Raw genomic sequence first — 24,214 nt, 5'->3', positions numbered from 1 at the left:
CCGAGGAGGCAGCTGCTCCACTCTTGCGGCAGCAGTCCTTGACGTCCTGGTGGAGAGGCGATGAGGACACAGTGTCGGTAATAATAATAATAGATCGTATTTACTGACCAATTACACTATACCGGGCTCCGTGTTAGAAGTTTTTCAGGCATAAATCCTCACATCAGACGTGTGAAGACGCCACAGTTATCCTTATTTTTCAGAGGCAGATGCTGAGATTCAGAAAGGCAGAGCGACTTGCCTGCAGTCACAAGTTAAGTGCTGAAATCAGACTGAAACCTAGACGTTTCACTAACACTCCAGCCCTGATACTGAGGGTAAAGCTGCGACATCAAGGTCTCTCACATATGTCTGCTATAAAGGCTTCCCTGGTAGAAATTCATAAGAAAGAAGGAAAAAGAGAGAATGTGCATGAAAAGTGTGAAGGAAGGAAAGGAGGGGCGCCATGCTGTGCAGACTACTCCCTGGATCGTAGGGTAGTACTCAGTGGTCGGTGGCCAAGACGTCATCAAAGATATGAGATGAGGGGAAATGTTACCATCCAGAAACCTTCTCTTGGTTCATTCCTCTAAGGCAGAGGTTTCCATTTATTGTAAATGCTAACTGTGGAGCAACTGATTGGAGAAGCCCTCTAGGTACCTAAAACTAAAAGTGCCCAAATCTAAATTCATTATCTCATCCCTTTTATTGACCTTCTGAGAAGTTTTACTGGGGTGTGAAAGAACCCTCCCCAACACACACACACTCACCCACACCAGCCTGGATGCAGGTATGCTTTGTCCATCCCAGTGAATGGCACCACCATCTACTGGCTTACCCAAGCCAGAAGCCTCAAGCTCATCCTTGACTACACTTCTGCCTAACTTGAGACGAACATAAATGTTTTAAGTTTAAGCTTACTTATTATGGAAAATTTCAAATATATACAAAAGGAAACTTAACAGTATAATGAACCTTTATATATACCTGTCATTCAGTTTCAGTAACTATCAACTTCTGGCCAAGAGTTTATTAGGATTTGACAAACATCTATGATCTAGGAATCATGTACTAGGTCCCAGCCTAAACCTAAGGATCCAAAAATGAATCAGATTTAATTGTAACCCAACCTGAGGGGTATAACATCTGACCTTGGTTCTTGAAAGATAAGTAATTACCCAAAAGAGGAAAGGTGTCCTCATTCACTAATTCATTCTCTTTCATCTACTAGTTATTACATGTGAGGCACTGTCCTTGGTACTAGGAACATTTAAACAAGCAAGATTGAGTCCCTATCTTCATGAAGTTTGAATAACAGGGGAAAGAGACATTAAGCATGTGGTTAGAAATGTGATGAGTATCTTAAAGGAGATGTTCAGGATGCTATGAGTGGACTAAATTTGGCCTGGGAGGCTTGGGAAGTCTTTCATAAGGAAGTGGCACTTACATGAGGGGAAGGGGTGAAGGACTTGGAGGTCAGCCAGAAGAAGAGAAAATTATTCCAAGTCCAAGGAGAAGTACAAAAAGGCCAGTATGGATGTGATAATGGTGAAGTATTCTTATTAGAAGGATTCTCATCTTATTAGATGAACTGGGAAGGGTAGGCACCTACCAAATCAAAAAGGACCTTGTATATTAGGCTGAGGGTTTGGGGCATTATTTTAAGGGGAATGGAAAATCATCAAAGCATTTGAGGCAGGAGAGTGGCATGTCCCCACTTGCATTTTAGAAGATCACTTCCGCTGCTAAATAGATAATAGGTAGGAGGAGAGCAAAACTGGCAGTGTGGGGACCAGTTAGGAGGCAACTGATGTAGTCTAAGTAGCAGATGATTATAGTGGTAGGAGTAGGGATAGAGAAAGTTGCACAGGTTTAATAAATGTACAGTGGGTAGAAATCACAAAAAATAGTGATCAACTTACTGATTGGCTATGGAATTATGAATAAAGAGATGACTTCCAGAGTTCTGTTGGAGCAAATGAAAAAAAATCCAGAAATATCACCTGTTTGCAAAGCAGAATACTTGTCTTCCCAACCCCATTGAATCGGGTGGCTCCAATATTCAGGAAAATCTCTTCAGATAGCCAGACGTACGCAGATAGTGGGGGAGAGGGTAGGGAAAGGAGTCTAATTAGCTAAGATGTAAAAAGCAAATTGTACAGTTCACATGTAGTACAGTTTGACCCACACCCAGTCTTCTTAAATCCCTGATCTCTTCCATTCTGCAGAGCTTCCTGATCAATGGGGAATCAGCCTGTGTCCTTCATCTATCCTCTATTTTATCTCTTCCCACTTCTGATGTTCTCCACGACCTAGGAGCAGCCAATAGCCTATGAACTGCCTCAGATGCTCAGTGTGTGGTTCTGACCAATTTAGGTCCCTCTGAGGCAGAAATCTTTTCAAATCATTACCTGGACCTATTTATTCCTAAACTTGAATTAGAAGCAGATCTATCCAGAGTCACTTACCAAGAGTACTGACTTTTTGCTATTTGGATTAATAGACGAACCATTTAGCATTACCAGGCAGTTGGCACCATATATGGGAGAATAGATCTTTCATCTCTATTAGCGGCAAAGACACTTAATGAAGTAAAGGCAGCCTTTTCTACCACTACCTGTAAGTATTGCTTTGATAGTGCAATCTTTCTTATAGTTGATTAAATAAACCCTCTTTCTTCTGGGTTTTATTATCATTTGAAAATCTATAAGGAGGAATGCCTGGGTGGCTCAATTGGTTAAGCGTCTGCCTTCGGCTCAGGTCACGATCCCAGGGTGCTGGGATTGAGTCCCGCCTTGGGCTCGTTGCTCAGTGGGGAGCCTGCTTCTCCTTCTGCCTGCTCTGCCTGCCACTCCCCCTGCTTGTGCTCTGTTTCTCTCTGACAAATAAACAAATAAAAAAATCTATAAGGAGTAAAATCCTTCCAAATATATGGAATGGAATTCATAAGTCACATGCTATCCCTGGCATGGTCTTGCTCAACCCCTTTCTTCAGCAGAACTATTCTAATACATTCCCAGGAAGAGCATATAGGGTGAGAAGAGAAAAAGACTTAGGTCTGAATTCTAGGAGTACCAGCATTTGGGGAACCGGCAGAGGAGAAGAAGGCTAAGAAGAAAACTGAGAAGAAACAGTAAAAGAAGAATCAGCAGAGAGTAATGTCATAGAAGAAGTCCAAAGGAGGAGAGACTTTCAAGGAGGAAGAAGTGGTCAACAGCATCAAATGCAGCAAAGATTTCCAATAAGTTCAAAGCAAAAAAGATCCTCTGAATCTGGCAACATTGAAGGCCTGGATCCCCGTGATAAGATCTGTCAGCAGAAAACGAGGGCAGGAACCACAATACAGTGAATTGAACAAATGAAAATGAGGTAGAATAAGTGCCTACCTCCCTTTTGAGAAATTCGGAAGGAGGAATAGACTGTAGCTGAAGAGTGATAGGAAGTTAAAGATTCTGGTTTTGTCCTTTTTAAACATAGGCATCAACTACAAAAAGAAACCAGTAGAGAAGATGAATTAGAAAATAAAGAAAAAAGATGATGAGAGATGGAGGGAGAGCCCAGAGACAATGAGAGGATGTAGGATCAAGGGCTCATGGAGAAGAACTGGACACCTTAACTTTATAGGCTGATGGGATAGGGGAGAGGGCAAGGGTATAGGTAGGGTAATTAATAAAGAGGAGCAGGCAAGAAGTTGAGGGATTTTGTGCCTAGTGATATCAACATCGTCAAAGTCTTTAGCTGAGGAGTAGAAGAAGTTTGAATGGAGTACAAGAAAAACCATACAAGGTAAGTATTATCCTGTCAGGGACATGTCATTGCCTCTGTTGTTATCTGCACAGCAAGCACCACCCCCCTTCGTATTGGTAAAAGCACATCAGTGTTCTTTAAAGATCCATCCCACAGCACTCTAAGTCTATGTGTTTCAGATGGGAATCACCCAGTCTCATACCCATGTCAGTGATTGGGTTCCTAACCCATAATCAGGTCAAAGTGATCAATTCAGAAATGGGCACATGATGAAATCAGATCCAGGAATTTTCCTGCAAACTGTTGGGCAAGAGTTGCTCATAGAAGGTAAACCTGGTGGACATCTTGCCACCGGGAAGGATGAGCTTGCCTGAGAACAAAGCCAACTCAAAGAAAGTAGAGCTACGGGGTAGAGAGAGACGAATGCCTGGTAACATCAATTTAACATGTATATTTACCTTGGTCTAAAGTCACATAAGTCTGTAAATTTCCTTTGTACTTAACATTGATTTGAGTTGGGTTTTACCAGTTGCAACCAAGAGTTATGCTGAATCTATGTGGCAGATATTGCCTGCTGGAACTCATCCCCACACCCACTCTTCTATACTCTCTCCTGGGAAGAGCTGGAAATCTGAAAACTACATTTCTCAGATGCCTTTGTCACTTCGTTCCAGTTAGGTTCCACCAGTGGGAACCCTCATGTGGGGAAGGGAGAGGGGAGAGGTCCTCTTGCTCTTGGCAGGTTCTCTGGCCACATCAGCAGCAGTGGTTCCTGCCTAGCAAAAGTGGACATGGTTCCAGTAGCTTCAGCAATATAAACTCCAGGTGCATCACCAGCTAGTGTAGAACTGTAGATTCCATCTCCTTGATCTTTGGGCTCCTCTTTTCTCCCTTTTGCTCCCCTGAACCAAGATTAATGGTAGTTTCCTGATCTCTAGGTAACTCTGATTTCCTTTTTATGTTTCTCAGACTTGCCTTACAACTTTGTTGTTGTTGTTGTTAAGTAAGCTCTTTGCCCAGCGTGGGGCTTGAACTCACAGACACTGAGGTCAAGAGCTGCATGCTCTACCAACTGAATCAGCCAGGCACACCCCCTCCCTTACAACTTTGTAACAAATTCTTTGCATTAAATCCTTCTCTACTTGGACTATCTGAAGTGATTTCTATATGCTTACTGAATAGTCATTGTTACAATACACATTTCTATTTTGCATACACGCATGTATGTATACACACATACACCACTCACAAGGCTCAGAGAAGGTGTTTCTCAGATATATAGAATTAGTAAGTAGCCTGGCTGGGATTGGAATTCAGACATGCCTGATTCTAAAGTTCTCACTCTTTCTCTACCTAATGTTGGCTTTTGTATTTCTTTTCTTTTCCTTCTTTATGGCTTGATTAAATAGAAGTTAAAGGGGACAGAAATAAAAGTATTGTTAGGGGCACCTGCGTGGCTCAATGAGTTAAAGCCTCTGCCTTCAACTCAGGTCATGATCCCGGGGTCCTTGGATCGAGCCCTGGGGTCCTGGGATTGAGCCCCGCATCGGGCTCTCTGCTTAATGGGGATCCTGCTTCCCCCTCTCCCTCTGCCTGCCTCTCTGCCTACTTGTGGTCTCTGTCTGTCAAATAAATAAGTAAAATCTTTTTTTAAAAAAAGTATTGTTAAGAAAGTTGTTCAGGTGATTGACATTGATGTTCATTTTGGGTAGGAAACTCAGACAATGGAGGACTGGGAGATAATAAAACGATTAAAATTCTCTTAAGGCAAGGAGCTGAAGGAGTATGAAGTTGTGCAGGAGGTAGAGGGATAAAGGTAAGAAGTGGTCACAAGTGGGATGGTGGAATTTAAGATTTTTCACAGGTGGAGCAATTGTGAATAATCACTAAGGTTGGAGTGTGGCCATACTAATTGTATGGCTTCATCAACTGAGAGAACATAGGTGGTTGGTAAATGATGGCCATGAGAATGGTATGGCTCACTTACATGATGCCAAAGAAAGGGAAATTTAGCCTGCATAGAAAGAGGAAGAAAAGTGGTACAGATGTGTATGGGGGTCATGCTAAAGCTAATACTGTTGCCCATCTATTGGGACAGCTATAGGGAAAGGAGGAGGGACCGTAGGGCAAAGCCTGATGGAGGTAAAGAGAGAACACTCTGTGGAGTATGTAAAGAGTACAGAGAAGCTTGTTAGCCATGGAGTGAATTACAAGAGCTGCCATGGGAAGTTTGGGAAGAGGAGGTAAAATTGTGAATGGGGAAAGGGCCCATGGAGCCTTTTGGATGTGAGATTTCTCACTTTCCCTCACTCCTCTATCCAATCTATCAGCAAGTCCTATAGACAATCTTCTAAATATTTTTGGTGCAGTTTCTTTATTTTTTTATTTAAATTCAGTTAATTAACATATAGGGTACTATTAGTTTCAGAGGTAGAGTTCAGTGATTCATCCATTGTATATGACACCCAGTGCTCATTATATCACGTGCTCTCCTTAATGCCCATCACCCAGTTACCCCATCCCCACACTCCCCTCCCCTCCAGCAACCCTCAGTTTGTTTCCTATGGTTAAGAGTCTCTCATGGTTTGTCTCCCTCTCTGATTACATCTTCTAAATATTCTTAATCTGCCTTTTTCTCTTCATCTCCATTGCCACCCAGTGCCCAGACCTATGTGGTTTACCACGTGGGCCACAGTGCCCACCTCAGTGGTCTCCTCACATTCACTGTGGGCTCCTTTCACCCAGCATCCTCTCTGCCATAGTCAGAATGATCTCTCTAAAATGCAAACCTCAACATGCCACACCCATGTTTAAAATCTCTTAATAAGTCTTCATTGCCCCAAAGACAGACAAAAGCTGTCCTTCTTAGCCTGACATGAGTTGACAAGCCCCTGCCTCCTTCTCCAGCCTCATCTCCCGCCAACCCCTCTTTCAGCCCTCCTAAGCAACTGTGCTTCCCAGTCCTGGCTATTTCCTCTGCTCTGGCTTTTTTTTTTCTCATGTTTCCTCCTCTGCCTATAATGTTCCTGGCACGGTAGTGCATAGTAGGTACTGAATTTATTAAAGGATGTCCATACATTCTACTCATCTTTTAAAATTCAGATTAAGTGTTATGTGCGAGGCCTTTTCTAACCCCTCCATCCCAAGTATTGCTGATTCAACTCTCCTTTGTATATAGATAGGCTCTTCCACCTTAATATCTATCTCAGTTTATTGCATGTACCTAACGCCTTGTCTGGGGTCCCTTCTTGGAGATTATTGAGGCACAGACTGTGTGATTCATTGACTGACACACTGTTCTGCTCCTAGGAGCTGCGGAGTGAATGAAAGAAGCATGAGTGGGACCTTTTCTGGGAGTTCCTTGGAGACAAGCTGGAGGCTTCCTTGTGACAGAGCAGGTAGGAAAAGAGAAGAAAGAAGAGACTTAAATTACTTCCTTTGATAGAGAGGAGGAATTTAACCTAAGTACCACAGTTGCTAGATAACTGTTTAGACACCGCGAAGCGCTCTGGCATGACACAGTGATGGGCCCAGATGTAGCACATCAACTGAATAAGGCCCAGACCGAGACTCTGGCCTTACCCCCACCTCTCAGACTGAAGGAGGGGCACCCAGCCCTATGAGAATCATCTAGACTCCATCAGGGATAAAGGGGAAAGCTCAAGGCACTTCTTCAGAGTGGGCCCCACAGCTCTGGTGCCTCACCCCTAACCTCTGTTTCCAGCCATAGCCAACCTCAAGCCCTGGGTGCATCCTGATCTGAGAAGCCCAGATTCATCTCCTGGGCTTCTGGGAGGGACTCCCAGCCATTGAGGCTGGTGAAGGAACCTTAGGCAGTTCTCCTGGTCCAGTGGTACCTGGTACTTATCAGAAGCCACTCAGTGGCCTGGCCTCCCAGTACAAAGCCCTGTGTGGCAGGTGGAGCTTGTCAGTCTACTCTTCTATCCACCAAATTCACATAAGGCTAGGGGCCACCAGGTCAGGAGGGGTTAGCCTTAAACCAGATGAGGCCATGGTCCAGAGTGTGAGTCTACTTCTGGGAGTTTTCCCTCAGCCCTCTCCTCCCTTGCTTCCCACAGCCTTGTTTCAACTTGACAGCCTCCAAAGAGATATTACTAGCTCCTCAGTTCTAAGAAAGAAATGAGACTCTTCCACAACCAGGGCCCTTTGAGTCCAGCAAAGAAGCACTCTGGCTTTATTGTGAGGAAAATATGGAGAAGGAACTGGGCCAGACTCATCCCAAGAATGCTCCTGTCAATGACTGCAGCCCAGGAGGTTCTCCACTCTCTGGGGATGGGGAAGAGTCTTGGCTGTGCTCAGTTTCTCCACATCACTGTAGCAGTACAAATCAGAGCCATGGATGAGGTATAAGCCAGGACCATGGGCAGAACATGAGCTGGGGCCAAAGGACTTTTCCACACACAGGGCCGCGTCAACCTTCTCATGGGGCCAAGGAAGCTCCTTCCACATGGCTTGAGGTCCTAACTTCAGGTCCAGCCACCACAGCTTCCGTCCTGGGAAGAAGGCGACAGACAAAACATTGCTTCCACATCATGGGATTCTCACCTTACCCTTCCCCATACCCCGATGGGGATCTATGCAATGGAGAAGTAGCAGAGCAAGCCACCCTTCAGTATCCAGATGCCCCTCACCTGCCATAATGTGGAGCTGAGAAGTCCCCGGACAAGTAAAGGCTGCATCCACAGCCTCAAGGTTGACCCCATGAGGGCTCCCAAATTCCTTCTCCAACCTCTTTGGATAACCATCTACTAGAGTATAGCCTCCCTTTGTCAGGAAGATATACACCTGAGTGCCCTGGAAGACAAAGGAATTAATCAGCATAGAGCTGGATATTCTTCCAGTCCCCATTTCAAGCCTCTCTCCCAACACATACCTGAATTAGGTAGACTTTACTGTCCCAGGAAAAGGCCGCATCCACTGCTGAAGGACCCTGGGGCCACTGATGGACAATGGGCCAGCTGTGCCACCCATCCCTGCTAGTGTCCAGACGCCAATAGTGGGACCCTGTCGAGTATCAGAGGTACCTCTCTAGTACTGATGGTAAAAGGCCAGGCAGTGAATAGGCAAGTAACAGGTACAGGGATAGGTCCTGAGAAGGGGGAGAGAATACATCCAGAGGCCAAGAGGGAAGAGGCCGGGTGAGAGGAGATAGAGCAGGACTTGGGCAGCAAAGTTTGGCATGGTGCCCTGATTGGAGCTGGAGTCACTAGGGGCCTGACAGAAGGGCAAGCATGGAGAACAGTGGCTAAGGTGCCAAGTGAGGCCAATGTCATGGGGTTTGGCAGGGGCTCCCTATGCATCTCAGACATCCATGTACAGAGATACTGTAGACAATAAGGGACAGTGACCAGAAGGTAAAAGAGAAGCACCACAGCATGATCCCACCAAATGTTCTCACTCTGGCTGTGTTCCCTAATCCCCTGATGTGGCAGGAGAGTGAGGGAGTAGCCAGACCAGTGCCCTAACTTTCTTCTCCCCTTCTCATAAAGATTTATTAAGGGAATTATCTAAGTTCCCATTTACCTCTCCTTCCTTAACCACTTCACTTACACTTGTTTCCCTCCTCCACTGAAACTGTACTTTTCAAGGTCGTCAGTGTCCTCCAACTTGCCAAATCTAATCGTCAATTCTCTGTCTCCATCCTGCTCCACCTCTCAGCAGCATTTGACTGCTCACGACTCTCTTCTTGAAATATCTTTTTTTGGATCTTGGCTTCTGTGATACCAGCCTCTTCCAGTGTTCCTTTTTTTTTTTTTTTTTTTACTACCCTTCTCTTCAGCCTGATATCTTATATTGGAATCCTCTAGTTTGGGCCTCTTCACTACCTACACTCACTCTCTTGGTGATTTCACCCCGTCTAGGGCTTTAAATACCATCTACATGCTGATGACTTTGGATCTGTTCTCTTCAGCTTTCATAGACCTCTCCTTTGGGCATCAGGCTCAAACTTAGCTGCCTGCCCAATATGTCCATTTGGGGCCATTAGACACCAAAACCGTACAGTGTCCAAGCTGATGTCTGCTCCCTGCCAAACACACACACACACACACACACACACAGACACACACACGCACACATGCACATGCACACACACACCTACCTCATCTTTCCCAATTTTAGAAAGAGGAAACCACCAGTCACCCAGTTGCCTAGTCCCAGAAAGCTAAGTCATTCTTAAGACCTCTCTTTTTCGGGGCACCTGGGTGGCTCAGTGGATTAAGCCGCTGCCTTCGGCTCAGGTCATGATCTCAGGGTCCTGGGATCGAGCCTCACATCGGGCTCTCTGCTCTGCAGGGAGCCTGCTTCCTCCTCTCTCTCTGCCTGCCTCTCTGCCTACTTGTGATCTCTCTGTCAAATAAATAAATAAAATCTTAAAAAAAAAAAAAAGACCTCTCTTTTTCATTTCCCACTCCAACCAATATTCAGTCCCTTGGTTAATGCTGTTACCTCGACCTCCAAAAGATACCAAGATGACTCCTCACCACTTGTGATGCTATTATCCTAGTCCACACTATCATTGCCTCCAATCCAGACAACTGCAAGAACTACTAGCTGGATTCCCTGCTTACACCATTGTATCTCTAGTGACTGTGTGCTACAGGATGATCTTTAACAAATAAGTAAGAACATATCACGGCCCTGCTCAAGACCCCCTCCTGGTTTTCTTTCATAGTTGAAAATTCTTACCAGGTATATGTAATTTGTCCCCTGTCTCCCTCTTTTCAAGCCATTCCCCTGCTCTTACATTGTTCTCTAGCCACTCTGGCCTTCTTTCCGGATTCCTCAAAGTATAGCTATCTATCCTCTCTAAAATGCTTTTCCCCCAGTGCTTTATGTACCTAATGCTTTAAAAAAATTTTATTTGAATTCAATTTAGTTAAAATACAGTGCGTTATTAGTTTCAGGGGTAGAATTTAGTGATTTCATCAGTTGTTTACAACACCCAGTTCTCATTATCTCAAGTGCCCTCCTTAATGCCCACCACCCTGTTATCCTATCCCTCTCACCTCCTTCCCCTTGAGCAACCCTTGGTTTGTTTCCTATAATTAAGAGTCTATTGGGACACCTGGGTGGCTCAATCAATTAAGCGTCTGCCTTTGGCTCAGGTCATTATCTGAGGGTCCTGAGATCAAGTCCCACATCAGGTTCCCTGCTCAGTGGGGAGCCTGCTTCTCCTTCTTGTGCTTCCCCCTGCTTGTTCTCTCTCACTCACTCACTTTCACTCTCTCTGACAAATAAAATAAAATAAGTCTCTTATGGTTTGCCTCCCTCTCTGATTTTATCTTATTTTACTTACCTAATGCCTTTTTATTACTGAAATATCAGCTCAAAAAGCATCTCTTCAAAGAAGGTCCCCCTCATTTTCCTCACCTCTATCTCATTATCCTGTTTTAATTTCTTCACAGCTTTTCTTTGACACCTAACATTTTTTATTTTATATTTTTAAACATCAACAATTTTAAAATCCATTTATACCACCTCCAAATGATATTTGAGGATAAGGAACATCCTGATGTTCCCATAACACTTCACAACTGCCTGAAAATACTCTCTTCGTTCCTTTTCTTATTGTCCTTTCTCCCCTTGTCAGGCTGTGTGAGGGCACCTGTCTCATCTGCCATGCTGCCTCCTGTATCCCAGTGCTTAGAACTACATCTGGTGCCTCTCAGGTGCTCAATAAGCACTTGTTGCATAAATAGCCAATGTTCTCACGATAGCCATAAGCTCCCTTTATAGCTGTTTACCGGGCATGTCATAGTGACTACATAGCCACCTTCACCTCCTGCGGAAACTACCCTGCTTATGACCCCTATTTTGAGAATGGGCTGTGGTGCTCTTTGTGCAGAGGAAATAAGTGATGAGTCCATGATGCCTCACCAGGCAATGCACAGACTGGCCAGCAACCACTTCACTGTGGGCTAGAATAAAAATATGGGCTAGGTCAGTCAGATTTCCTCTCTGGCAACCCAAGCAGGAAAAAAGAGAGCAGCAGAGGCAGTTCCCAGTTGGACCTGAGGCTGAAAGATCATGACTAGGAGAAGGAGAGGGAATGATGGGCTTTGTGCAAGCCAACATTGTGAAAAAGCAGAAACAATGGGTAAGGAGCTAGGGGGCAGAGAGCAGAAAAAGATATGTCAGAGAGGGGAGAGGACCAGCCCTATGCTGAGTAGCTGGGTCACACTAGGGTTGTCACCTCAGTTGGGGATTTTTAACGTAACAGTGTTCTCTCATCAGCTAGGAAACATATTTAATACTTTTCATTTAGGAGTTCAGCTGCATTCTATTCAGGCCACATGGCCTGGAGGTTCTATGATCTCTCCATGGTTGGGTATTCTCTGTACAACTTTATGTGGTCCCTGTGGCCCTGTTTTCTCAATACCTCTACCCACCTACCCCTATCTCTGTCTCCCTTTTTTCTGTCTGTCCTCCCAATGGTCCCATGCTCTCACCACAGCTACATGTTGATAATTATGTATTCTTACTATGGCATATATTCTCAGTATAAGTCTGTGTTTTCACTGCAGGTGTGTGTTTCTTCATGGATGAATGTTCTCACTACACCATGCATTCCTGTTGTGGGGATATACTCTCCTCACAACTGTGTCTTTTTCATTATGGCTTGGTAGTCATATCCAATCAGATTTTTCCAGGAGTTAGGCACAAAAATGGATTTTCACTGTTCTGTGTTCTCACCACTATTTTACATCTATATCTGATCATATGTATATCTTAGGCTGAGTATTTTTTTACTCCTTCTCTTGGAGCTATTCAAGGTGGATCAAGACTCATCACTCTCTGCCTGACTAACGCCAGAACATCCCTAGGTATCATTACATGGCTTTTACAAACTAATGTCACAGGTGTGGAGAGAGATGTGTCTCTGGTCACTAAGAGAAGAAAACTCCTTAGGCCAGGAAATCTATCTCCTAGAGGTCTAAGGGACCCAAAGTTTCTTGGCTGGTTCTCAGCAATAGGAACATTTCATCCATAGGTAATGCTGTGCCCAGAGGCCTGAGCTAAGAACCAAGAGGCACTTGGAAAAAGATTGAGCTCCTGAGGATATGCTTAAGAGGAGCTGGAGGACCTAGCAAGACATGCAAGAGCTAAGGGAATATGAGGAGTCATAGAGACCCAAAGAGGGCACAGGCCTGAGAGTAGATGGTCCTGTGAGGTAGTCAGGTAGATGAAGTTAGAGACCTGGGCAATGAGAGACAAGGGTGAACAATATGCACCAGAGGAGATGAGGGATAAAAAACTGCATGCCGAGGAGGCTAAGGTTATGGCCCAAGGGGACAAAATAAAGCATGCAGTGATGAAAACGGAGGAAGTAATCAGATATATATGAAAGAGACAGGAGGTCTGGAGGGCAGAGATGGGGGAGTCAGGAGGCATCTCTCACCACTGAAGGCATATGTGGCACCATGGTTGTCGGTCAGCAGTGCAGACAAGACTAGATGTGGGCTACAGCGCATATCCCCATAGCCATGATGGGTACCATTCCCATGGCCCGTCCCATTCCTGTGTCCGTGGCCTGGGAAGAGAAATAGGTGAGGGGGAGCACAGAGGAAGGCCGGAGGTCAGAATGAAGGCTGAGGTGACCGAGATGGCTAGGGTTAGTGGGAATGTAGACTTCTTCCATAGAAGGATAACTGGGACTGGGAGATTGGGCTAGGGCAAGACTTTCCCTGCAGACTCAGGGAGATAAAGGTGAATCCAGGTGGATTTCAGGGGCTGGGGCTTTCTCACCTCTGCCGGGGCAGGATATGAAGTAGTCTCGAACATCCAGAGGGTACTTTGGAAGCACCTCTCCCGTGACGGGGTGGAAGCGCAGGAACTGGTTACCCCGGAAGCAGAAGTAGCGGCCGATCCACCGCAGGGCAGAGGAGCATTCCCCAACAGCTGGCCAGGAACGCTCCTTTTTGGTTCCCGTAGCCAAGTCCCAGAACCACGTTTGGTTACCTTTGTCCAATCAGTCAACAAACATTCAGTGAGGCCAGGCTATGCCCTCCCTTAAGCTAGCACTGGGCCCCATGATGGGCCAGATACAGTCCTGGCCCCATGGAACTCACAGGCCAGGAGGGAAACAGTTGAAGAGAATGACCATATAATAAAATTCAGCAGCAAAATGCATCTGATTGGCTCAGCAAGTGCATTTAGAGGAGACAGAGAAAGGTTTCCAGAGAAGGTGATATTTAAACTCATACCTAAAGCAAGAATTACAGGGCAGAGATGAGGAGGAGATGGAACTCCAGAAGGAGGAAAGTCTGAAGCATGAAACAAATGAGGTGTACAGGGAACAGTGTAGAGTCTCTGGAACTTCATATTCAAGGTAAAGGCATGATGAGTATCAAAGCTGGAGGGTCAGTAGGAACTTGGCCATGGAGAATCTTGTATGTAAGACTAAAGAACATAGATTCATCCTAAGGATGATGGGGAACAGTGAAGAATTTTAGCAGAAGTACACCCTGTTATCTCATGCAGAGTGACTTCTTCTCCTTCCCCTATTTGACCTCTAGACCATAACCAGCTTCTCTATTTCTTCCCTTCCTTGGGAAGCCACATGGTGTTCCATCACCACCACATCCCTGCCACTACGTCAATCACACCAGCCCACAATTACTCCAGGCTTTCTTATTCCAGCCTGTGCTGACCTTTGAAGAAGAGGACACCCTCCTCTTGGCATTCCCCACGGTGACATTCCACAGCTGCATCCACTGGTGACGGGATTCCAGGAAACTCTTCTTGGAGCAACTTTGGATATCCTTTCTCCTTCTCAGGGGGATACACCCAGACTTTATCTCCCTGCATACAAATCACTCTATTTTTAACCGTGGACCCCACATACTGCCACCTCCATTCATACATTACGTCTCTGATCTACTGCATTTATACAATATCCCCCTTGCGCCCCTACACACTTTCAATTAACCTGTGGACGACAGTGTGCTGCCCCTTGCACAAATACATACTATTAGCCTGACTGTGCAAATCCCCCCGTTGCTATAGTACATGCACACATCTGACACTTCCATGACACACTTATCTGTAATACGATTAGTCTTGGCAAACACATCCACAAATAGTCATCCTGCAATCATCCATCCATTCCTACATTCATTCGTTCACCTATCCATTTGTTTATTCATCCATTCAGTTGAGAAACAGTTGCTGAATGACTACCATATGCCAGATATTGTGATATCCCTGGGGATAAAGGGATGACAGGACAGTCTCTGCCTTCAAGGAGTTCACTGTACAAAAGCAGAAAGGTTCCTACAATCCTAGCCATGCAACCACCAAAGTAGAAACGGGTGAAGTGCATGGGGAATATAGAGGGAGTCCTTAAGCCTACCCAGAGAATTCCTGGAAGGCTTCCCAGAGGAGGAAGCATTGGGGCCAAGAGTTGAAAACAGAGTAGGAATTCAGTGTGACAGTTGTATAAAGGGTGTCACCAGCAGAGGGAGCAGCAGGTGCAGAGCATGCTCAGAGAATTATATGTAGTCTCATGGAGCTGGCACACAGTGATTGTGGTGGGGGAGGAGATAAGCCTAAAAAGATAACCAAAGGCCAGATCTCGAGACCCAAGTGTACCTGACTTGCAGGAACTGGCACAGGGTGGTGCCACTTAATGAAATAGAGGACACAGCAGAAAGGGTGAGTTTGTAAGAAAGATACTAAGCTTGATTTGGGGGCTACGGAATTTGAGGTACCCACAGAACATCTAAGCCAAAGATATCTGCCAGGAAATTGGAAAGAGATATCTGGAGCTCTGGGAGGAGCCAGATCTGGTGTCCACAACATAGAGAGTCCTCAGAGCCATGACAGTAGTTGAGATCACTCAGGGAGGATGTTTTGAAGGGCTGGGACAGATCTCCAAGGAACATTCAGGGACTGGCTGAGGATGGGAAGCTGGAAAACAGCAAGAAAGAGGCAGGAGGGAACCTAAAGCTGGGAGTGAGGGCTGCCCCAAGCACATAGCACCTTGTACAAATTAGGAGAAGGTGCCCTTCCTCCAAGCAGACACAGCCTGGGCCAGGACATGGGACTTGGTGAGCACAGCAGACAGGATTTCATCTTCCTCTCAACCCTTGGCCAGGTGCCATTGTTATGAACGGCCTGGCCACCATATGAAGAGTACGGGAGGCAGAGTCAGAGACCAAGGGAAGACATTACCAGGAAGGGAAGGATGGCCAACAGCATGAGGAGTAGCAGAGAGGTCTGAACAGAGATTGGGCCTGAAGAAGAGCCACTGGCTGCTATGCCTGCCAGGCCCCCGTGCACGTATACTCTCTTAGCTTGAGCTTTTTCAGGGAAGGAAGGCATAGGGGCAGGAAACCAGGAGCCCACTGTAAGGGGTCCATCTAGGGCACCTGAGGGAGGGTCTCCACTGTCCATTCCAGCACTTCCTGGCCCAGCCCTGACCTTGCCCCAGCAGTACCTTGATCAGGAAGACACTGTTGTGATCACGGCGGAATGCGGCATCCACGGGGGGGTTGGTGAAATTCTTCCACCTCTCTGAGATTAACTCCCGGACCCATTTTTTACTGTTCCACACAAACTCCCCTGAAAAACACACACTCATTGAGGGGCCCAGAACAAAGTTTTGGCCTCCTGTGATAGTTACCAAGAAGCTGTGGGTGATGCCCTCAGTTAACTTCTAAGATCTCCCACAGACAGATATACCCTCAGAGAATGGGACCAAGTCTGAAGTCCCAAATGCCCCAATCCCAGCCCCTCCTACCTTTAAAAAACTGCATGGCCCCGTGTTCATCCAGGGTGGTAGCATCAAAGCTCGAGCCATCCAAGCAGAGTTCTGGGGTGGGGGTGGGGAGGTGCAAGGAAAAGACCAGTCAGGTAATATGTTGCAGAGACACAGCCAGACAGACAGACTCCAGGGAGGCAGGGCCTTACCAATTACACCTGGGTTCACTGTGGTCCCACTCCCACCTTCAGTGCTGTTCCCTGGAGTACCGTCCCTAGAGAGAAGACAGTTGTCTGGATCCACTGGGCCCAATTCCTCTCCCTTCGCTCTTCACACCTGTCTTCATAGTTGCCCTGGCCTAAAAACTGGCCCTAACCCAGTCTAGCCCTGTCCCCAGTCCTTCCCCAGCTCAAGCTTTACTCACGGAGGAAGAGGGTGGGCAACAGCCAGAGACCAGCATAGGCCCACCAACCCCAGTGCAATGGGTGTTCCCAGTGCCCGAGCCATGCTGAGGTGCTACAGACAGCTCTGGGCTCTGGCTCAGCTCCCTATATAGAGATGGTGGCAGCACCACCCCCACCATGGCCTGCTGATCCTCCAAGTCCTGTCTCTCACAACTATGCCAATATTAGCTGATTACATCAGTGCAAATAAGGTCAGGGTCTGGACAGAAATCTGGGTCCAAGACTAACTTTTCCCGGCAAGAGGCCCCATCCCCCTTCAATGACTTTTGAGCAGTAACTACCCCTTGCCATTGATGCCAGGCTGTGACTCTCATCACCTTGGGTCCAGGTGCCCATAAGGTCAAGGAAGGACGTAGAATGATTGATGATCACCTTGCTGTGGTTGGACCTCTACAATGTAGTGGGGGAGAGGAAAGAAGGAGAGGAAACTACCATTTTTGTGTACTAAGTGTCAAGCCATGTTCTAAGACAGATAAAGACACTGATACTTATATCTATTTAACAAACACACTTAGAAATACTCTTTTTACAAACTTTATCAAGGGTCTTTTGGGGCATTCCCAAACCCCTTCAGCTTTGCCCTTGATGGGTCAGTAATATTTCACTGTCACCAAATGTACAAGTCCCACCCCTCTCCCCCTGCTCCCCCACTGGCAAAGTGCTTAGAAAAATCACCTGGGAGGGAAGGGCTGAATGGGGCAGAAAGAGGTGTCTCTCTCTTGCAGATTGCATTTTAGTAATTAGTCTTTCCTGGGAATTTCCACCTTAAGGGAAAAGGGCTTTATTTACCCATCACAGAATAAACAGAACTGTAACTGGGGTTTCACAATATTTACTGCTGAGCCTTCCTAAATGCTATCTTCTGAATGAAGCCTTTCTTGACCACCTTATCTAGCCATTTCAGACATTCACATATTTCTTTTGTGTCACTTATTAAAATGTGAAATTTCATCTATTTATTTGTTGCTTTTTTTCCTGTTTTGCCTGTCTTACTTACCATTACAGTCTTCCCACCTAAAATAGTACCTGATGCATAATAGGTGCTCAATAACTGTTGAATGAAAAAAATAATGGATTTTGCCTATTAACTAGTATTGCTAATGTTGCAACTGAATTCCTAACAATACCTTCTGGGAATTCCTTCTTTGCTTCTGCGGTGAGGGGAATATCGGGAATTGGTGGTGTGTTAATAATGAGAAGCATACTGTGATCCAGGGGTCACAGGTCCCCTGTCACTGCCCTTTACCTCGGCTTGTTTCTCTCTCCAGTGTCCCATCCTCACATGCTTCTCTTCCTCCAGCCCTAGGATCTCACCTGCTATCTCTAGTAACTGCTATCTTCAGTACTCCTTGGGGCCACTCCCAAAGCCTGCCTCATCGCCATCTGAGACTTGGCTGCTGAATCAGAAGACAAATATGGGCAGTCAGCTATGGGCCAGGATGAGGTTCTAGGATCCCTGTTCCCCAGTCCAGCCCCAAAGGGTCCTGATCCCTCTCAGATGGCTCCATGCCCCTGACATTCCCCTATATAACCTTAGCAAAGGTCTCAAATTCTTCTTCTACTCTGCATAGTTTCCTCTCACCAGGAAAGCAGAGATCTGTGGGACCTCTGGAACATGCCACTAGGCCTCTGCCATCAGGTCCAATGTTCTTGTTTGACTTACAAATGAAAATATGCCTTTTTTTTTTTTTAAGAGAGAGAGAGAGGCAGAGGGGGGCAGGGAGAGGGGCAGAGGGAGAAACAGACTACCCACTGAGCAGGGAGCCCAATGACAGGGGGCTCCATCCCAGGACCCTGGGGTCATGACCTGAGCCAAAGGCAGATGCTTAACCTACTGAGCCACCCAGGTCCTCCTTGTTAGTGGACAAAGCTGGACTCCTCAAGCCCTTGGCAACATGCCAGAGCTCCTATGGCAGATCCCTGACACCCACTTTCTCCCTACAGCAGGGCATCCCTGGCTGGACCAGCTTCACCCGTTTCTGGGCACTAGGCACAGAAGCATGACCCTGACCCATTCTCACCTGTTTTTTGCCTCTCAGTCTCTAAAACCTCATATAACCTTCCTGGGTTCTTCCTACTGAGCACCCAGAGACCCTTCATCTGCAACCCTCTCAACCACTGTCTCTAGCTCCAGACCCATGTCTATATGTTCTACAGATTTCCCTGAGTCTGCCAGGGGAGGTGGAGGTTTTCACACTGAGTCACAAACACCCTTCAGGAAATCCACAGTGAGGGTCTTCAGCAGTCACATTATCAGGGCATGGCATGGTCCTGCGGGCCCAGGAGAGCAGCCTCCTCTGGCCTAGCAGGACTCTGAGCACATATACAGGATGGCAATTTTTCAGTTTAGCTTCTTTTTCCCCACACAGCACTGGTTCCCTTCACAGCACCCCTGGGTCTACCTATCCTGGAAGAGTGATTTGTGAAACTTTTCCACTACTGTTTCCTAATTCTTTTCTACCCTAAGGGGGCTTAGATAGCATTAGAGGACACTTCCCCTTCCTTCCCTGCTCCCCAACTTCCCCATCATGCCCTCCCCCAGCCCCTGCCCATCTCCCCTGCCCCACCTCCACAGGAACTAGACATGCCGAGTCTTCTGCATGGCAGGCAGTTCTGCTGAACCTCAAGTTCTGAGCAGGAGCTAAGAGGCAGAGGACTGTGTCCATTTGGGAACCCAGGCTGTGATATGTTGGCCATTCTGATGTCAGTCACAGGGCACAAGGCAACTCTTCTCAAGGAACCCAAATAGGGCTGGCCTTGCTTCTCTGTTCCCTTGAGGTGGCCATTTCTGCTTCTCCAGAGTTCCTCCCAGCCCTCTGGTGTGGGCTGAGAAAGTGCTTGTCCACGCTTGGTCTTGAGCGCCCCCTGGAGGCCACAGGGTTCAGTGCGCATCCACCCTTAAATCAGAGGCCAGAGCAATTTCTCTTCCCTGAAACAGGCTCTCTGTAGCCTTCTTGCCTCACTCCTCTCAGCCCGACTATGGGGGCTTAGTAGTACCCCTTCCTCTGCAAACTTTTGCTGCCCAGAGCAGGTTTAGGGACCTCCGTCTCTTTCTTGATATCCTGGAGTTCAAGCCCAGAAAAAGCCAATTACCCTTTTTCCTTGTGGTCTTCTCAATCCTATCCAGTAACTTTCTGGCTTTCCCCAAAGGGCATCTGAATGTGGGCCTGCAAATGTCTTCATGGATTGCCACAGGCTACATTTAAACTGCACACTGACCCATCGTCCCTTGGAATGACTGTGTCCAGCCTGCCCCACCCCTGGTCTGAGTTCTCTGATCTCAGTCATTTCTCCTGGGGCCCACTAAGGGCTGCCTGTGCTGGGCCTGCAGCCTGTGGCTATGTACTCCCAGAGCAGAGACTGGATTCCTTTTCCGTGACTTAGAAGCCATGGAATAAAGCTCCACGCACCAAAACATGTTAGCTGCTCCCAACTGACTCCTCCAGCCATGCATTTTTGCCCTTGTTCTGCCTATAATGGACCTCCCTGCATATTCCATTCTTGCTTCTCTATGAATAAACATACGAGTAATTTACTTGTATCTGTTGGGCATATGTATGTGCTTGGCACTGCACTTGACATGGATTATTTCATTCAATCATAAATATTATCTATATATGATACTATCAGTCCCATTATACAAATGAGGAATCCGATATTAGGTATCATAGCCAAATCCCATTGTTAACAAGTGGTAGTGCTATGATGAAGTTCTGGCTGCCTGACCTTTGGGCTGTGCCCTATCAAAGGAGATGCTGCAGCATGTTTAACAGCCAGCTCTCAGAAGGGAAAAAGTCCTGATCTGTAGCATTTGCTAATTTCTGTGGGTAAATCTACTATGACCATTGTCAAGCTACAAACATCACCAAAGTGGAATTAGGAAGAAATGCACAGTAATGTACTACTTACTATATGGTTTTCCACATTGCAGATACAGCAGATGTAAATAACTTCAAGAATACAGGTAAATAGTAAAATAACCAGGGAGTGATGAGTTTTGAATATTTATAATATTTAATGTTAATAAAATGTACTTAACCTCAGATTTACATAATTTAATTTTTAATAATGGCTGGGTTATTTAATAATGGCTGGGTTATTACTGACAGCAACAACCAGCTGTCAAAATTCCTGAAAATTTAACCATGAGCCCCTGTGAGCCAGAATGAACTAACTCCAGCATCCCACTGCCCACCAGGCTGCCTTAGTGAACAGAAGGATGTCATCTGCTTTATTCACCACTATATCTTCAGTTCTTAGAGCAGTGCCTGAAACACTGTTTAGTATTGAATTCTACTGTTCGCACTTTCTAGTTAGACCTAAAATTTATCCATTTCTCTCTGCCTCCCTCAAAATGCAAACAACATCATGTGTTATCTGACCACTGAAATAACCCTTCTCTCTCTGCTTTTCCTGCCCCTCTACAATACATTCTTCATAGCAAGCACAAGCTTCAAAGTCATGCCTAAAAACATATTAATGTTCCTGCTTAAAAGCTTTTTTTCTTGAAGACAAAAATCAACTTTAAGTCTATTAACCAGAGAACACCACTATTCACACTTTATCTATTCCAGTCCTTCTCTATTCTTTCAATATTCCTTCTGAAGCAAACATATAATTTCATAAAATCTTTTCCTTCCTTAGTTTATCAAAGATCTCAGCATTTTAAAAGGATGCATATAATTCTATTATATATTTAAGCAAAACTTTATATAGCGATCCCCTGCTGAGGGACACTTTGGTTTTTCTAGGATTATTTTTTACTATTATAAATACATCTGTGATAAACATTGTTGCTCACACCTCTTTGTGCCTTTGCCCAATTTTTCTTGAAAAACATCCCCAGAACTGGAAGACTTTAGATGATTTTAAGGTGTCTATGGTCTTCAAGGGGAGCACTTTAGAGAGGTTGAATTTTCTTCTTTTTTAAATTCTCACTTTTCTTTCCACCTCATGAAATTGCTGTCCAGCTACCTGTTCATCCCATAGGGCATCCATTCATCTCTAGCACTTAAACCTGTGGTTTACTAGGATACTCAGATCAAATCCAAACTCTAATCCAACATATGCCTGACTCTCCAAACTTGTTCCTTTCCTCTCTTCCTCCGCCTTCCTTCCTCTCCATCACCAGGCCTCCTTTCAGGTCCTCCAATCCACTGAGATCTTGACCCTCAGGACATTTGTACCTGCTTTTCCTTTATCTGGAAATCTCTACCTCCTCTTCATAAAACAGGTGGTTCCCTACCCACCCCCACCACAGCCTGCAGGTGACTGCAGGCCTTCCTTGCCCACCCGATTTCACACTGTATTCTTCCACGTATGGCATTCTGTTCATTTCCATCACTGTGTTAACAGACTGCCACTCACACATGTGCGTTCCTGTGTTTACTGGTTCGCCTGTCTTCCCCAGTGAACGGTAAGCTCCACAAGTGCAAAGAACTTCTCTGTGTGTATTCCCAGGGCACACACTCTGGCCAATAGTAAGTGTGCAGAAGTACTTGTTGAATGAATAAATGAACCTGCTGCCCATATATGACCAGAGGGCTGTTCCGATCACCTGATTGCTCTTTTTAAGCCAGGTGTGAGCCCTCATGGGAACACAATATAACTTCCTGACCTATTCCAGCAGGGTCTTTGATGTCATCCCCAAGTCAGTAAAGATTATTTAAGATGAATGCCAACTAAGCCAAGGCATCACCTCTACTGCCAGGCACCACTTCCAGCTACTTCTGGGCCCAAGGCCTAAGTTGGGGGGAGAAAATGCGCACTGTGATCAGGTCAAGAGGAAGTGAGTAACCCCACCTTGAGACACCTTCTGATGGCTTAGGCAGACAACCTAAACAGGTATCTATGGAAGCCAGCCCCAGCCGCCTGCTCTCGGTCTGGTAGGAAAGCCATGTGGGGCTTCCCATCCAAGAAGTTCATTTTTATTGCCCTTTTATTCCCCTGCTACTTTTAGATGTCAAGAATGTGAGTGGTGAGAAGTTTGGGAACTCCGAGCTTGCATCCTCAGCGCCACCGTTGGTGCTGTCACAAAGGATACACTTGAAACTAATGTAACATTCTGTCAGTCATACTTCAATAAAAAATAAATAAAGACGGGAGTGCAGGGGAGGAATAGACTATCCAGCTGTGAACTCCCGGGTAAGCCCCCACTGGTGCTGAGGGACCTATAAGTGAGCACACCATGTCTGCTGGCCAGGGCATGGGTTCAGGCCATCCTACTCTTAAGTGGACCCAGAAGTGCAGGCCCTATAAGACCACCTGCCCCAGTACTGCAGGGAGCTCATATGTCCCTACACCTGCCTACCAGGTCCCAGCCAGTGAAGACAAAGAGGATCAGGGAAGTGAAGATAACCAAGACTTCCATGTGGTTCATGTGGTACCCCCTTAATCTCTGCAAAGCCCTATGGTCTTCCACAGGTCCATGGACAGGCCCTGCCATCTTAGCTCCGGGAATCACCCCATAGAAGGACAATGTCTTGAGCTTTCCCAGGACCTCTTATAACTAACCTTCCCAGATCCATCATTCCCCAAATCTAGGGTGCCTTCTCTGCCAGTTACCATGCCAGATGCAAGGGGCATAATGAGTAAGACTTTCCGGTTAGGAGTATGACAACCGTAGATTCAACTCCAGGCTCCGTTCTTCATCAGTCCTATGCCCTATTCCTCTGAGCCTCAGCCTTGTATAGAGGGAGAAGTCATAGTCCCTCATAGGCCCTGCCTCCCAAGTCATTGAGTGCTGGTTGTAATTATCTCTGGAATTGGCAGCCAAACCCTGGCCCACGACAACTCAGGATGCTAGGACCCCCATTCCACCATGAAGAATGGGCAACAACTGTAGAATGGAGAACAAGCAGGGTTCCAGGGCTTCATCACTGAGCTCTAAGATTGGCTCTGCAGTCTCTCACATGTGGCTTCCACCTGGGATTAGCCCCAAGGTACCTTACCTGGTCCTGGGCTTCCAGGATTACCAGCATACCCTCAAAGTGTTCTCCCTGCAGCTGCTGGCTGTGTTCTGGGCAAGGATCATTTTCCCAGGTTCCTTCTCAGCTGTAGGGCAGGCAGCCAAAGGACTTACTGTGTCTGCAGGAGATGCAGGCCGAGGAACAGGGATTTGGCAGGTGCCTAAGAGCCCCAGGGTTCACTCTCCCTCTTGCTCCATTCCCAAACTTTAAAATGTCAGGGCTCTTTGGGAATCTGGATCCTCTGCCGACCTGCTTGCCTGTCTTTTAGTTCAGAACGAGTCCCAACCTCCTGTACCCTCACAGCCCCACCCCACAAGAAAGCAACAAAACCA

The 24,214-nt window shown here is 46.3% G+C and overlaps 1 protein-coding gene across 1 annotated transcript; it reads right to left on the bottom strand.

Moving 5' to 3' along the window:
- Positions 1-7,892: 7,892 nt before the first annotated feature.
- On the bottom strand, positions 7,893-16,991 carry HPX (hemopexin). The gene is made up of 10 exons (XM_046017564.1): positions 16,875-16,991; positions 16,660-16,724; positions 16,490-16,561; positions 16,187-16,311; positions 14,400-14,550; positions 13,495-13,707; positions 13,148-13,279; positions 8,621-8,751; positions 8,379-8,541; positions 7,893-8,240 (listed from the first exon to the last, which is right to left on the bottom strand). The coding sequence occupies exons 1-10, from the start codon at positions 16,955-16,957 to the stop codon at positions 7,981-7,983; spliced, it is 1,395 nt and encodes a 464-aa protein (XP_045873520.1). The 5' UTR covers positions 16,958-16,991; the 3' UTR covers positions 7,893-7,980.
- Between the last annotated feature and the right edge of the window lie 7,223 nt (positions 16,992-24,214).

The sequence above is a fragment of the Meles meles genome, chromosome 8, assembly GCF_922984935.1.
Source record: "Meles meles chromosome 8, mMelMel3.1 paternal haplotype, whole genome shotgun sequence".
NCBI lineage: Eukaryota > Metazoa > Chordata > Mammalia > Carnivora > Mustelidae > Meles > Meles meles.
The sequence above is the reverse complement of the archived record's forward strand: the minus strand, read 5'-3'. Positions and strand labels throughout refer to the sequence as shown.